The sequence below is a fragment of the Cyanistes caeruleus genome, chromosome 1, assembly GCF_971803275.1.
Source record: "Cyanistes caeruleus chromosome 1, bCyaCae1.hap1.1, whole genome shotgun sequence".
In the NCBI taxonomy this organism is placed as follows: domain Eukaryota; kingdom Metazoa; phylum Chordata; class Aves; order Passeriformes; family Paridae; genus Cyanistes; species Cyanistes caeruleus.
The window spans coordinates 25543756-25560747 of NC_141701.1; the positions used below are offsets into that span (position 1 = coordinate 25543756).

Sequence of the window (16992 nt, forward strand, 5' to 3'; positions counted from 1 at the left end):
TAAATATCAGCTACTGAATATGTCTGTTCTGTACTTGCTTACCTGAAAAGCCCTGAACTTCTTGATGAAATAAAAGCCAGTGCTATTATATACCAAAGAACTGTGGTGATAAGCTTGTGAAAGATTGCTGTGTTGAATTATTTTCATTCCATGGATTCTTAAACCTCAGAGAACCTTCAGTGTTTCCTCCCTGTTATTTTTTTTTTGTGGACTCAAGACTGACAAAGCTGCCGTCTGAAGACTGCTCTTCCCTGGAGGCCTGAGGCCTTTAAAGCCTTGCTTGTGTTAGCCTTTCCAAAGTGACTGAAGACCTTCTTGTGAATTGATACTTTGGCTCCTGGACAAGAAATATATCTGGAACCCTTAAAAGCAGAAACTCTGAAACTTCAGGGTTTTTTCTTCAAGGCACCATAAATTTCCTCTTGTACTCAAAAAAGATGTACTCAAAAAACAAACAAAAAAAAAAGCATTACATGCCACTTCCTATCCAAGATCTGTTTTCTTAACAGGACTTTTTTTTTGTTTATACCTGTAGTATCTTTTAATATATGATAAACCTTTGTCTGTATTTCAGTCTTATTTAGATATTTGTGAATGTTGCTCATGACTCTTCCTACCTGTGTCTTGTTTTATTTTCTGGGGTCTTTTTCTTCAAAAGCCAGTCTCTACTGATCTGTGGTAGGCTTGGGGTTTTTTAGTGTTTTTCTTCAAGCATTTTCTAAGGACTGCAAAAAGTTGGCTTGAAATAAAGTTGCATAGATTAATTTTGAATCTGGATTTCTGGGGTGTTTTACTGTGTGTTTGTGTTGTGTTACTGGTTTTCTTTACCTACAACTATGGATGGTGTTTGTGTACACAGAAGTTGTGGAGAAGGGGAAAGCAAACTTGTTTTTTTTATGTTTATACTAAACACTGGCTTGGAAGGTTTGGGGTTTTTTTTCGTTTTTCAGCCTGTGGCTACTAGAAATGATACTTGGTGGAAGCATCCTCTGGTTTTTCAGCCAGGATTTCCTTGTCTTGCAGCAGAGCTTCCCCCTCCATACACTGCCATTGCAAGTCCAGATGCCAGCGGTGTTCCTGTGATAAACTGCCGTGTGTGCCAGTCACTCATCAATTTGGATGGCAAGCTACACCAACACGTGGTTAAATGCACAGTCTGCAATGAAGCTACGGTAAAATGGGTTTCTAGCGTTTTTGTGGGGGGTAGGACTCGTGTCCTCACCTGGGCAGGGTGGGTCCCTGCCTGCCACCCCTGGGAAGAGGCCGAGCCAGCCCGGCTGACTGCCAGTGTGGCTGGCGTGCGAGCTCCAGGCTGCTGGCACGAGGATGGTCATGAGCAGTTAGAATAAATCTGTGTGGTTGAGCTGGCTGTGCAGGATGTCTCCTTCTGAGGAGGACAGAAAGCAAAGATGTCATTTAAGTAATTACTCTTCTGTAAAGAAGGATAAAATTGGTTTTGATGGGATGAAGAGCAGTGTAGAATTGAGTTGTTCTAAGAATGGGAGAAACAAAGTAACCAACCCACACCTCGCCCTGGATGAATGCTTTTCTCCTGAAATACTGAAATACTATTCAATCACTTGGTTAGCTTGTAACAGACAGTTATAAAACAACTTTGAAATGTTTAAGTCCTCGGTTCTTTTCCAGTGATCAGAGACCTATTTGTTTCTTTTCCTCTTAATTCAAATCTTCACTATTTGACCTCCTGCTTTTATTTTTTTTCCTCCTGCCAGTGTTAATTTTGGGATGTGATACTGCAGGGCTCCACAGCTACTGCATGCATTTGTATGAAAAACACTGGATTAGATTTATTATATGGATTTATTATATATTTGTTATATGAAAAGAACTTTAGATTCTGAAAACAGGAAGCTGTAAAACTGCAGGAAATTTTTTTTCCACTTAAAAGAAAGTGGAAAAAAAAAAGGACCTGCCACTGATAGTCATTTTCCTGTCCATTATATAATGTTTCAAGCCAAACAAAGCATCGTGCACCTTTTGATTTGCTGCATGAAAGGGACATTGAAACTTGACTCCCGGTTGGAGAAAGATAATTTCAGTACAGTTTTAAATAAGATTACAGTTCCGTGGTGCCTTCATACTCTCTTAGTGACCAAGGAGCAGACTGTGATCCTTTCACTGTTGAATAAAGCCATTGTACAAGGCAAGAAGGGTTGTTTGATGTTTTGACTGATTTTGGGTGGTTGTTTTTTGTTTGTTTTTTTTTTTTCTTCTTACTATATCAGTATTTAAGCTCACATTTAAAAAAAAAAAATAGCTGAACCAAAGCTCTGAATTGTCGTTGCTAAAATATGATTATTTTGTTCCATGTGTTTGCAGAATTTGCTTGTTCTAATAAGGAAATTCTCACTTCTTAAGAAAGAAAAAATTTCTAATTTTGTGTTGACTCTGAAGTTTCCCCTGTAAGAGGAAGTATATTTCTCCATTAGCAAGAACTTTTCACTGAGGTTGTTCTGCTTTGCCATTCTGTTATGTGGAAAAAAATGAATTGCTATAACTTCTGATGTGTGTTCTCTGGTGGTTGTGGTTCTTTGTTTTTTCTTTCGTTTAGCCAATCAAAAACCCTCCTTCAGGGAAGAAATATGTTAGATGTCAATGTAACTGTCTCCTTATCTGTAAGGATACATCTCGGAAAATAGGCTGTCCAAGACCAAACTGGTAAGAATAAAACACTGAGTGCCTTGAGATGGTTTCTTTTAAAGCAGCTGTTGACTTTGTGTTGACTATTTAAAACTAAAAGAAGTTCAAACCTCAGTCCCTTTACACAGACACTTAGAGAGCATTACTGAATTGCTGCTGACACGAGTAGTGCTAGTGTCCGTTTTGAATCTATTCTTTAAGATTAAAGAGGAAAAAAAGTTTCTTCTTTTAGTCTCAGATCTGTGTCCCATTATATAACTACTTTATAAGTCAAAAGTAATGTAAAGAACACTAGAAGAAAATCCACTTCTCATTTCTGGGACTGAACATTTATAATTTCTTAGGGACTTAATTATTATAACCACACAGAATACTCACTTTGCAAAGTTCAGAGTAGGGATTCAGAGTGAAATAGGAGATGGAGTAGTAGCTTGGCTTCAGTCTCCTTCTTAGTTACGCTGAGTTTTCATTCTCCTCTCAGCTTTCAACTTTAATGTACACACTTGTTATAAAAGAAGCAATTGTGATTGCCATAGTGATTGTTCCTACCATTGGGCTTAAGGTGTTAAAGATTCCACTGAGGTAGGAGGAGTTTCATTGTACGTGGTGCAGCTCTGACAGGAGAAAAGGAGATGAAGGCTGAGTCTGCAGTGGAGTTCTACCCCACCAAGTGCCCTAGTCACCAGTCTATTGGCTGTTCTGGTTTTAAAACATAGTTTGATACTTGTGGGAATTACTCTTTTTTGCTAATGCTCTGTTGGGTAGGACTTTAAAACATTCCAAATATTTTCTCAGAGTGCAAAAATGTTCATGGGATAATGCAGTTATAAAATATCATATTGGTAACTAAGCTAAATCAGAAATTCATCAATTTCATTAAAATAATCTCAAAAGGCTACATCTAAGCAGTTTTCCTAAGATAGACTATGTATTTGTCTTGCTAGAAATTGAGAAAAATTGGTGTAGTGTACTTTGGAGGAGAGAGTTTGGAGTATGTCCTAAATGGAACACTCCAGATTGAAGGAAAGCCATTCAGAATACAATTTTGGTTGTAGATGGAAAAGATGCAATGCAAATTAAATATTGTTTTAATTTTCCCCTTCGCTTTTTTTCATTCTAAGAAGTCTCATTCTCATTCTGAGTTGGCTAATTTGGGTACAGTCATTTTGGACTGACAAATTGTGTAATTAAACTGAAAACACATTGAACATAAAAGCAAATATTTTAAAGTAAATTGATTTCATTAAGTCAACCTAGAGTGGATTTCCTTTTTAGTTTACTCAATTTGAATGGAATTTTTACTGTGCAAGTATGGATATGCTTTTTATATTGACATGGTTGTCAGTGGTGTGGGAAGGAGAGCCAGGTTATGGAAGATCCTTATTATTTCAACGTGTTTCACATGGGTATGTACATTTCAATTCTCAGGCTTGCTCAGCCTGGGTATGAAGTTTTCACTTTTCTGAGGAGCGTGTCTGTCATATGCTTGCAAGTCTTTGATCTCTATAGGGTTTAGGATTGTATGGCTGATCTTATAGGGAAAGAGAATATTTTTAAAACTGAAAACACTTTGGAGAGCAACCAAAACTGGGTGCATCAGCTGTTTAACAAGTAGATTATAGTTTAAAAGTGTAATAATATTTGGTAGTGACTGAGCTAATTGCTTGAATGCATCGTCCTTCTCTTTTGCTAGCTTAATCACATGTGTTTGTAATGTTCTTAACGCAGTAGACGCATCATTACTCTTGGTCCAGTAATGCTGATTCCAGAAGAGCAGCCAGCTCAACCTGCCTTGCCAGTTCAATCAGATGGAACTAGAGTGGTGTGTGGGCACTGTGGAAATACATTCCTTGTAAGTAAAACATCAGATTCTCCTTCTCGCCTCACTGTGCTATCCCCAAGCTGTTTGTTGTAAGCAGTTTTAAGAGTGTATTGCCTCACTCTCTGGCATCACTGAGGAACTAAAACTTCTGTACTCATTATTATGGATGTATGGTCTGTATTTGGTTATTTTTATATGTGTTTCAAGAAAACTTTTAGCAGTCATTCTGTACGTGGGTAGATAAAGCCCAAAGTCTGTCTTACTGTTTCGTGATGTGAGAGTGGACAGTGCTGGAAGATGAAGTTGGTCTTCCAGGTTCTGTTTATCTTTGCAGTGGTGGCTGTGTTCTGCAGTGGCCAAGAGATCAGTTCCATCATTGCTGTATGAGCCCTGGAAGCTGTTGGTTATGGCACTTGCCATTGACATAGCAGTCGGTTGTTGGAGATCTGGAGGTTTGGTTTATATGCGAAAGTTGACAGTTGATTTTGAAGTCCTTTTTTGAAGTGGAAGGATGCACAAATGCTCTTCTGCTGTTGAACTCTCTTTAGCCTTCTAAATGGACAAGGTGCTGCCATGCTTCAGTTTTGATTTCATTGCACAAGTAAACTAGCTTTGGCTTCATAATCCAGCAGTGATTGAATCTCTCAGATTTGAGTTGTAAGAAATGACTAGGTAAGGGGTACAGTTAAAGAAAACAGTAACGAGAGAGGTGGTATTTTCCTGAAACAAAGGATTATAAAATAACATAAAGATCAGAGAATACTCAAGTGTATGTTGTGCAAGGAAAAAGGAAGCTTAGGGGATGCCACTCCACGTTGGCTTGTACCAGCAGAGAGAGAAGGGTTGGCTTGTGATAGGCTCTGTAATGGAATAGGCTTGTGCCTTCAAGTCTTTACTTCAGATTTATGGATCAGTGAGCCGCTTTCATGGCTTAACCCCAGCCAGCAGCTAAAGTACCACACAGCTGCTCACTCACTGCAAACACCACCCAGCCCACCTGCCCTGGTGGGGAGGAGAACTGGGAAAAAGGTAAAACTTGTGGGTTGAGATAAATAATGATAGTAACAAAAAGAGAGAGAGGAAGAAAACCCAAGAGAAGTTAAGTGGTGTTCAACACAATTGCTCACCACCTGCTGACCCAGCCAGTGCCCCAGCAGTGATCAGCATCTCCCAGCCAAGTTCTCCCTCCAGTTTGTGTACTAAACATGATGTTCTATGGTATGGAATATCCCTTTGGCCAGCTCAGCTGTCTTGGCAGTGCTCTCTCAGCTTCTTGTGCACCTCTTTGCTGGCAGAGCATGGGAAACTGAAAAGTCCTTGACTTAGGGTAAACACTGCTTAGCAACAGCTGAAACCTTAGCTTGTTACCAACATTGTTACTGAATCCAAAAGAGAGCACTGTACCAGCTATTAAGAAAATTAATACTCTCAGCTGAATCCAGGACAGGTGTGCTGTAATGTCTTTATTATAGTAGGTGATGGTTTTTTTTTCTGAAGAGAAATAGGAATATGATGAGGAATTTACAAGTAATGTGCTAACTGGAAAGCAATTAGAGAGATGCTCAAGAAATACTCTATCTACTAATTCTGCATATATATTAAAAATTACATCAATTCTTATAACCCTTGCTGAAGAACAGTAGTGTGAAACTGAAGGTAGCTGAAGTGTGTTTCTGTTTGCCTTTTCAGCCTGTCTTTAGAGACGTTCACAGGCATGGGTGTTTTACTTGTCTTGAGCCCCTATTAACTTTATATAAGGCAGTCCAATTAACTTTGTAGTTTACACTGTGGGCTACTTCAGGTGAATGTAAGGGGAAAAAACCAAACCCATAAAGTCTGGTTTTGCCCATAACTACTAGACTATGCTTTAAAAGGCTAAGTTTTCTTATTTGGGATTTGTGCATGTGACTTAATATCTTCTGGTTACTTTAGGGAACTGCTTATTCCTGTCTGCCAGGATAAGACCTATTTGTCACGTCATGATATGTTGAGAAGAAACTCTCTGAACCATTAGAAATTAGAAGCTGGCTATTTTTTTATGCTGAGTTATCAAGAAACAAACCCGTTTTTTCCTCATTTTACACAGCTTTCCCGCCAGTCTTTTGCTTCCACTTTTTTCTGTAATTAAGTCTGAAATTCTGAAAATAAATTTTTTTAGTTAAGAAAAATCAGGAAATTCCTTGGATTTGAATATTAGCAGAGAAGCTACAAAAAAGTGTTTTACCCAGCCTGGAAGCTCAGTTTCTGAGTTAGTATTTATGCCATTTGATATCTCCATGGTGTGAAGAAAATACATAGTGCTAGATGCATCTCTCAGCAACTCAGTAGGCAATCCCTTTTACTTTACTTGGCAGTTAAAAAATAAATAAAATAGACAAGCAAAGCTAGAATCACTTGGATGGAAAAGTCAAATTGTCATGTTCTGTGTTCTTTTAAGAGTATCAGCTTGTTCCCTGTCTTTCCAAGTTTTTTTATTTTTTTCCATTTGCAGACATAACTATGGGGCCTGTGTTTAGTTTGCCTCTGCACATGGGGGAAGTACTTTTTACAAATTTTGACGTGCACACTCTTTGCTATAGAGTGCCTGAAAGTTTCTCTGTCTTAGCTGGAAGAATGACTTGGTACTGAAGTGAAATTGTAGCCAAACTATTGATACTTCAAATCTTGTTCATCAGATTTTTTTTTTTTTCGTTTGGTAACCTGATAGGAGTTCTTTCTGTGTTAAGTTTTCTACTGTTTCTGGCAGGTTTGGACTTCACAAGTGGATAAAAGGGATAGAATAGGAGGACAGGATGAGGGTTTAACTGTGTTGGATCTGGTTCAGGCTGTTTTGACAGCTTTTGGACTTGGGCTGTGAAGTTACTGATTTAGACAGCAGTAAGTCATTCCCTGCTACTCCTCTCTGAGGGACATCTGCCTGCAGTGGTCTGTGGCTGTCAGAGGCTGAGTTACCTTTGGAAATGAGGGCAAGAGAGGGCTGTCCCTGCATCCTCCCCCTCTCTGCCATCTTCCTGCTACTGTCCTGTTTTTGAAGGGACATCAGGGACAAGAAGCCAGGAGCAAGCCATTGAAGTCACAGGCTGTAGGCTGAGCACTGTGCTTTTCCCATTTTTTTTTTTTTTTTAAACTAATCAAATATGATAATTACTTATATGATTTTATGTGTATGTAGGACTGTGTATGTATTTATGTACATATGCCTTTTTTTGTTCTGTTCTGGGCTTTTTTTTCTTTTTCCACTGTCTTGTGTTGAATGCACTGAGAGCTATTTTAGGCTTCGAAGGAGAATGTTTGACTATTCTTCTAGTCATTCCTTTGATGGATGTCTGGTTTTGTCCACAGTAGAAATATTGACAAGCTCTGATTTCCTCATCTCTTCACCTATGTTTCAGTGCATCTAACCAGGGATTTAGGCTGTATGTTATATTGCTCCAATTAAAAATATCATTGTATTCTCAGCAGAGAACTAAATTTTATGTAACTGTAGCTTCTTAACAACAAGAATTAATATTAAGTACTTTAAAACACTCTGGAGTATGGGTAAAAAATGCCAGCTTAAGCATGATTTAGAATGAACATGAACATAACCTTTCCCCACTGTGGTAACATGAGTTGAGTTCTTGCACTTTGAAAGTCTCATCACAGTTTTGCTCTTTTTCTACAAATCCTTCTGGTCTGTGTAAAAGGCATCATAGCAGTTACTGCTTCTTTTATTTCCAGGTAAGTCTCAATGAAAACAGATTATTGCTGACTCCTTTTTCCATCAATATTTACAACCCAAATGCATTTGAGTTTGTAGCCATTAATAATTTGGGCTAATAATTAGAAATCTTAAAATCCTGGAAAGATCATTAATGAGTAACTAAGGAAATGGAGTTGCCTACATTGTGATATAGAATAAAAACTGGCATATATAAATTGAATTGCAGTTAGGTAAAATATAGGTCCTGGAATTAGACTTCCTTTTATTTCTGGAATTGCACTTTAAAAAGCTGAAATAACTTCTCTGGTGAGGCCTTTCTCTATCCCCAGTACTGACAATTGCATTTTACCCCACTTTCACTGTGTAGAATTAAGGGAAATTGAGTAGGTTTTTGAAAAGGGTGCAGAAAAATACTTCCTCCTCTGCCAGGAATGTGGAAGTAGAATTAATGCTCTTAAAAAGCTTTGCTTGGGTGGGGAGTATTAGAGAAGTTTTATTAAGGAATAAAATAGAACTCTGCTAAATCCGTTTGGTCAAGTTTTGTAAATAAATAATACCAGTTACATAGTTGTTCTGTAAATTTGTAAATGGATACTTCAGAAAAAGAAAATAAAAGATGGTTTTCTTTTTAATGGGGATTTATCCCTAAGTAAATAAAAGTGAGGGAGGTGTTCAAGAGGTGGAAAGATTCTCAATAAATACCACAGTTTGAAACTTTGCTCACAGCAAAATCTCTTCATACTGGGAAGGCATGAGAAGACATATCTTTCTTTGCTCATAAAATCATAAATTTCTTCTGAGCATTTAAATGGTGCTTGCTGTAGGTTGGTGCTGTTTTCCATGATGATGGGCTCCGGTTTTGATTTGAGGTTGTAGCAGTTTCAAAACACTGTTCACTTCACTAGGAGAGCTTCAGATTTCTCACAGAGATAAGGCAGGGACTAATAGAGGCACTGGAGATCTGCACTGTGGCTTCTTCCCCTGCTTTTAACTTTGTGTGACTTTTGCATCGCCAAGAAAACTCCCAGCTAACCTCCAACGAGAAGGGCAAGGGAAGAGAACTGCAGTTACAAAATAACTGCTCACAGGGAGAAGAAAGAGAGCCTTATTCCCTTCATCAGGGCAAACATGTTTAGAATGCTTGTTTAATACTGTTATCACAGAATGAAATTTAACAGAACTTGCTGTTTTTAAGTGAGTATATCACTGTGTTATCTCCTGCTTGAGTTAGTTCTAGGCATTGCTTTCACTGAGGCTTTTTTTCCAATGTTTCCCACATAGGTTTTAGTCTGAGCATGGAAGGTGGTGACCCTACCATGTACAATTTTACATATCATCTTTTTAACAGTAATGTAAAGTAGCCACTAGTGTTGTCTATTTCTTTGATGTAAAACCATGATATTTACTTTCTAAAATATTCTTTAACACATCTTTCTGTGTACCCAAACTTAGCTTTCACAAGTGATGCAAGGCTTGGGAAAAGATTGGAAAATACTTCTGTCTGTAATTGTGCCAAAGAAAATACACTTATTTTGATTCAGGGCATATTCCTAGTCTTTAAGTAAGAGAAGAAAACATATTAATATTATAATGTTGCCCATACTACGCCAGTGGATGCAACCACATTACATCAAGAAAATTTTGTAATATTAAGGCAAGTCATGGGAAATGTTCACATAGAAATCCCAGTCTGACGTTGCCACTGACAAAAGGGCATCCCATTTATAGGAGAAAACAAGAAACAAGTCAAAGACTGAGAAGCAAAATATTTTCATAGTGACATTTAACATTAAGTGCAACAACCATTTTCTCAGGTTGCTTTTCAACCTTTTCCTTTTTTCTTTTTACAGTGGATGGAACTGAGGTTTAACACGCTAGCAAAGTGCCCACACTGCAAAAAAATGTAAGTTCTCTGAAAGCAAGGTTATGTAAATTACTGTGAAGTAGCCAGTGTTTCTTCTGTAAGTCTTTGGAGTAAAATGTGTCAGCTGTGCTGATTATTTTGCTGTGCTCATCTGAACTTCAAGGCTAAAGCAGATATTGTGTGCACGTGAATTCTCCATTCATTATGCAGAAATCAGTAGCTTTGACAAATCCACCTGCATTTATGAAAATGCTCTGATTAAATTGATAGGGGCAAAAATAAGCTGCTAACAATAAACAGGAATGGGTTGTTGAAATTACCATTTTATGTCCTTGAAATTTTGCCTCTTCATAGTAAAAATAAGTTGTCATCTTTAAAGGTAGAACTTGAATCACTATTGTATGGGGAGGAAAGGAAAGAATCTTAATTTGAAAGAGGGTTTACTTACACTATAAACACAATTAATGCAATAGCTTGTTTAATGTTTATGAATTACTGTGGAATAACTTATCTATTCATTTGTTATTACTTCAAGAAGAACACAAAAAATTAGAATACAAGCGACTGTAAGCTTTTTTTTGTTTGTTTTGGGTTTTTTTGGGCCTCTCTTTTTGAGTATTTGTTTGTCCTTTCTTGTCTGGAATTCTTCATTTGAATTGTTGCACTAGTAACATACTTTAAATTTGTGTGGGATCTCAGCCACAGGGTGTGAAATAAGACACAAATATTACTTCAGAGACCTTCATGTTCTGCTCATTTATTTAAATATTTGTCTTCCTTTGACAAGCAAGTGTGACTTCCAGTTAAAGGAGCAAATGTGTTTTCCACTGGGAATGGAGAACCTCAGCTGTGTTGCATGCTGTAGGAAAACCAGCAGGTCCCTTAGGAAGGAGAAAGCTGAGGATAAATGTACTGTAGGTGTGGGCATGGCCTGGCCTTCGATACTGACTGAAGTCTTTTTATCGGAATATTTGATAGAGAAGTCAATCTAGTGCTGTGTTGAACCTCAGGGGTGTGACTGACCCAGTGTGGAGTTGTGAATGTGTTCTAATTTGCTTAGGTTAAATAAACTCAGTCTTGATGGGATGCTGCTTTGCAGGGGTGTTTGTACTGACACATTAAGTCTCTTCAGTCCTTGAGGAGGGGTTGGAGTTTTGCTCTTTGGTTGATTTTAAAACTAATTGCAATTATGTATTATATTTTATGTCATCCTTGTTAGCTGACCTTGGCTTTTTTCTTGACTCTCCTTAGGTCAGTGTTATTTGTTGTTTAACCTTTTAGACCAAAACACACAGTAAAAACCAACCAAACAAAAAAACCCAACCCTAATAATAGCAGCAAAATAAACCACGCCCCAAGCAACAGTCCAAACTCACAGCATGTGATCTTTTGGTCTGTCTTCTGTTGATTAATGTTGCTTCTGTTTTAAATCCCAGCCAAACTCAAAGGTTTTCATAGTATTTTCCTCCATAAAGTGCAAAGCATGCTATCTGTATGTAGGAAAGTGGGAGCCTCTCTGCAGTGCAATTTGTGATAATTACAGCTTGCGTGGCAACTGAATTGCAGAATGCAAAACAAATTTTAACAAGTGGGCACGTCTGTCCTTGGGCTGAGGATGCAAAATTTAGCTTTGAATGAGTTGTTTGGTGCTTTCCCTCATTTGAGATGTGATGGTTGGGCGTTCTGCACTTGCAGCAGCATAAACATTTCTGATACATGGATTTAGGGCACAGCATAGGTGAGACAGAGCTTTGAGTCACGATCATGGAATAAATAACAGTGGTGACCTGCTTTCTGTTAGGTCTTTGTCAGAGATCATCATAGCCAAGTAGCTAGAAGGGAATGTAGGGTTTCATCTTATGAATGCAAAACTTCTTTCATTAGTAGCTGAGTAGTAGATGTAGAACTGTTCATTCCATCTGTTGAACAAGTTGATGATTGCACTGAAAAAGGGATAGTGTAGACTAAGGCAAAAAGGCACCGTGAGTCACTGCAACATTAAGTTTTTCAAGGAGACATAGGCTGACCCTTTTAGATTCATAATTTTGTTTCAAATGTTTTTAAAAGTGCAATGAATCTCTGCAAATATATTGTTTGTGACCTTTATCTGGTTGATGGATACTAGACCTTTATATTAAGAATGTCTTCTAAAACTGCAGGGGAGATCAGAAGTTATTACATGAAAAAGTTAATAATGAAACAGTGTTCAGGGAGAAATAAAGCCATCATGCTTCATAGTACCCAAACAAAGGAACCTCTCATATCTGAATGTAGGGGGAAATAGGATCTTGTCTGTTTTTAATCCCATCTATGTGCTACCATTGTGATACAATTTTTTTGTGACACACTTGCCTTGTCTTGTAATTTAACTTTGTAAATGTAGGAAATAAATTGTAAATAAGCATAAATTGTGCTGTAGAGAATAAAATCTTATTTGGTAAATGACCAAATCTCCTTGGAAGTGGACTATAAACCTGTCATGTCAGTATAGGTAAGGTGTTTGCAGAAGCCTTACTGATGGGTAATGGCTGTTCCTGACACGGGCCCTTACTTGCATTGGGAAAATAAATGTAGCTAATGAGGAAATTGTCATGATACAGTTTTATTTTATAGTGACACCTGGGAATGGGGAGGAGACTGTTTCTTTTTGCTGATATAGTGTTCTTCTGTATTTTTAAATACCAGATGTTTATCAGCTTGTTTTCCAAGAGTGAGACATCCAGGGAAAGCTTCCGGTATTTTTCTTGTTTAATGATGAAGAAGCAGGAACTGGTTTTTTGTTTGCTGTTCTCTTTCTCAAGATGTATATTAAATCATCTAGAAAATTCAGTCCATTAATTCAGTTTCTAGAAGGAGAATCGAATGGTACAAGTTATTATTTCAGAATGTCAAATCTATTTTTTTTCTGTAGAACCTATCTCTCTTACTTGTTAAGGTCTGCCAAGACTATGAACCCTAATGAATTTATAACAACTTAGCCCCATAAAGGACTTCTAGGAAAGAGAGAGATGTTGGAACCACATCAACTGCTGTGAAGGCTTATTTCAGCAGTGCCATTCAGCTTCAAAATATTGGCACTTGAATTTTCTTCTTAAAAGCATGTTTGAAATCCTGGTCATAATTCCTATTATTTGGAGCACAACAGACCCAGCCTTCCTTCCTGTGCTACTTCTTTTATAGCCTTTGTCCCACATGGCAGTTTTCCCCTCTTGTAATTACTCCCTGATTCAATATTGAATTTTGCATCTTTAATGTCTGCTGCCCAGAGTTCTGGCAGGTGCCTTTGCTTCCTCAGCAGCAGCTCAGAAAGAAGGAACTGCTAGCCCTGTAGAGAGTTCCCTCATATTCTCACAATGGAACTAATTGGATGCTTCTGTGATATGAAAAAGTTCTTTTGATCCCATTTTTAATATTACCGGATGTGCTTGTCAAATTTCTCACAGTTGATAGGTTTTTGGGATATAGTTTCAACTTTCTTTATTCTAAGTTAGTTTGTGGGTTTTATGTGTAATTTGGGGTGGGTAGAGGAAGCCTCACTATGTAGAGAGGGCCAGTGGCTAACATCACTGTTGGAAGGTGAAAAATGAATGATTTATTTGGACTCCTGGGTCTGGTAGGTGACTGTGTAATTTTAATATCTTTATTTAATCATTGCTTTCTGTGGAAAGAGAAAAGCAGCTAAACTGAGACATTCTTTACGTTTCCCTTTTGTGGTATTTGAATTGATGGTTTCTCCCCCAGCCTTTTTTACTGGATAGGAGAAGACATGAGAAACATGGATGCAAAATATACACAGCACCTGCAATATTATGATTACAAAACCAAGACTGTAAGTCAGCTCTGAAAGTAAAAGTCTCTTTCCCAGAAAGAACTTTGTCTCTGTGTGCAATACACAGCACAGTAAATATCCTGTATGTTTTAGGTGTATTGAACATGACATTTTTACTAGCTTATTTTATGGTATCCAGCTCTGTGATAGAATTAACTTTGAGTACATAGCCACAAAATCCTGCAAAGGAGGGAACCTAAGGTCAGTTTGGAAAACTCAGTCTCTTCCCTTTTCGCCTTTTATAAAAGTACTGTTTGGTTTTATTATTTTTAACTCATGTAACCTGGAATTGAAAAACATCCCCCTTTTCTAGAATGGCAGTAGAGTGGCGTTTGAGGGAGTGTGTGGAGGTGTGTGAGAGGGTAAGATACCATTATTTGCCCAACTGGGAATTCTCCTACCCTCCAATGGCACCCTCCAGTGTCCCATTTCACTATATATGACTTTCCAGTTCCTCTGAAAATGGCTTGTGAGTAGTCACTTTATTCAACTCCTGCCTTGAAAGATGAAGCTCAGTGTGTTAACTTGAGGACTGTGGTGGTGTTTGTTTTTGTTTTTTTTTCTCTTGGAGCATTTCAGAAATTCCTTGTAAAGAAATAACGTTGAAGTAAAGCCGCTTAAAGCAATCTATTTGAAGGCTTTCTAAGACAAATGCTTAAAAAATTTTAGTCACATGCTAAGCATAAGATCCTTGCTATGTGGTTAATTAACCAGAGCCAGAAATTTGGTCAGTCATATGATGCGTGTCTTTCTTCAATTGTTTAGCAGTGCTTTTTTCTGGTCTGCATTTATCTTGAATAGGTTGAACTATCATGAGATGAGTAAAAGTGTTACACTATTTCCAAAGGTGTCTTGATCTCCCAGAATGGGATGAAGTACTTAGCTAATGATAACATGCTTCAGGATGCTTCAAAACACCTCTAAGATAGATAATAAATGTTTTATAAAACCACTTCTGCTTCTCTAGTCCTTTCAACTGTTTCAATTGACTTAATTCATGTTCCTGTTTTCCTCAGTAGTAAGCTGTATGTGATTGCAAATGTGTGAATCAAGATGAATTTCCTAAGCAATGCTGAGGTTCTAGAATATTTTTTTTCAACCTGTAGTAAATAATATAATGTTTTAATTGCATTTTATATTCTGTTTGAATGAAGCAATGTACTAGCTTGACACAGCAGTTAGAGACAGACCCGTCTCTCCTGGAGTTCATAGGCTAGATGATGAGTGACAGAACTTCCAGAGGATTTATTTACCTTGGTTGTCAGAAGTGATTTGTGCAGCTCATATAAATTGTGGTAGAACTCTGAAAAAAATTGCAAAGTAAGAAGAATTTGTCATGCTCTTCAAGTTGACTTAATGGCCTAAAGAATTTCAGTATTTGGAGATGTTGAACATGGAAAAAAATTACATGTCTGTGACTAAAATGATCTGTATTTATCTTCAGAGCAGTTTAGTCACTGAACAGTATTGAGTATCCAAGAAATGGATAGAGAAGGTTGTTATTAATGACATGTAGGGGTGGTAGAAGTTATTTTCAGTTACTTAGATGCAGTGAAGTATTGAAGCCATATGCTAATGTACGGAAAGTCTGAAGTGTGTCTTGAAACCAGCATGGAAGCTGACAAGCAAACTTGAGTTTTGCCACCCAAAGGCTATCCAAGACAATTTATTGGGGTGCACTATGGGTACAGAAGGTAGACACACTCAAACTGTGGGTGTGGCACCATTTCCTTTCTTGTAAGCATCTAGATTTTTAGGTACTAGATAATCACCAATGCTTCCCCTCTAAAATAAAAATGTGAACTCTGTACAGGTACTTTGTAATGTAACTGTAGACTTTGCTTACAACTTCTATAAACTCAAGATGGTGTATATGTACTCTCTTTCCATCCCCCCACTGAGACTGACCAGTTACTGTTGATATTAGTGCTGGTTTTTGTGGTGGTTCTTACTTGGTTGGTTGGGTTTGGGATTTTTTGTTTGCTTTTAATTTACAATACCATTTATTTTCTGACAGTTCTTCTGTTGGAAGTGCACTGCCACGGAGGCGCTGCTGTGCGTATATCACAATTGGAATGATATGCATCTTCATTGGCGTTGGATTAACTGTGAGTGATGTCCCATGATAAATTTGCAACTGTGTGCAGGGGTGTGTGTGTTCAGAACAGTTCTCTTAGTTGACCAGCTCTTCTTTTCCCAGCATTTGAGTAAAACTTCCTAAATTGGTGTGGTTTTTGTCATTTCTATCAAAACAGTGGACTTAATCATCTGAGTAAGCCAGAAAAATTATTTTATTTTTTTTAAAAAAGGTATTCTGGCACTGTGATAATCTTTTTTCTCATGTTAAATTTTACTCTTCATCTCTAAAAACTTAAGTTTTATGAAAAATGGTTCAGTTCACTGTAGAAATATTGGAACATCTTGCTCTTGCTAGAGCTCTCAAAACTTCCCAGTTTCCAGAAATACATGTTGCTGTCTAGCCAGAAATATAAGTTCCCCTGCAACAGAGGTGAATGGGATTCCAAGCACTAAAATATGTGTGTGTCTTTGTAATTTTTACAAGCTGGAAAAAGTAAAACCAGTTGATAAACTATTTACAAATTAAAAGGCTCACTCTGTTGTTGCTTGGAAAGCTATCCAGCTTACCAGTATCTCATACAGGTTACCAGAGCCAACTTTCTACCTGGCAATCTCAGAAAAGTTCATGTGAATTCACCTCCAGTGAATTCATACATGTAATTCTCATTTTGCCTTTAACTTCTGTTTTAAATTGAATAATTATTTGTGAGCTTAAATAAGTTATGAAGGATTTTCCAGGTTTCATAATAGAAACAAAGCCAGAAATAACAACAGTGAGACAAATTTATTTTCCTTTTTTTTAATGACCCTGCTGAATTGGAAAATTATGTGAAAACATTTTTCCATGAGGTTTGTCCAGAACCTTGTGTAGCCTCCATCCTTGTAGTTATTTGGGACTTAGCTGGGTTAAAACCATGAACAGCTTGGTCTGACCTTGGGGTTGACCCTAGTTTGAATGGGGAGCTTGCAGTAGATGTATCCTGATCACCCTTTCAAGCTCAATTATCCTATGGTTATGTAAAATAAAGCTAATA

At 37.6% G+C, this 16992-nt stretch overlaps 1 protein-coding gene across 10 annotated transcripts in view; it reads left to right on the forward strand.

The window, feature by feature from the left end:
• The window catches only part of PIP4P2 (phosphatidylinositol-4,5-bisphosphate 4-phosphatase 2), a 41454-nt gene that overhangs the window by 22751 nt on the left and 1711 nt on the right, over nucleotides 1-16992 (forward strand). For 6 of the 10 annotated variants that reach the window (XM_086883074.1, XM_023920788.2, XM_086883051.1 and 3 more), the window contains 5 exons: nucleotides 1024-1172; nucleotides 2573-2679; nucleotides 4390-4513; nucleotides 10037-10089; nucleotides 15897-15987. In XM_086883074.1, the coding sequence (XP_086739200.1) occupies nucleotides 1024-1172; nucleotides 2573-2679; nucleotides 4390-4513; nucleotides 10037-10089; nucleotides 15897-15987 (524 nt within the window). The remainder of the gene's footprint in view (nucleotides 1-1023; nucleotides 1173-2572; nucleotides 2680-4389; nucleotides 4514-10036; nucleotides 10090-15896; nucleotides 15988-16992) is intronic. The other 4 variants (XM_086883055.1, XM_086883092.1, XM_086883109.1 and 1 more) reach the window with 1 other exon arrangement.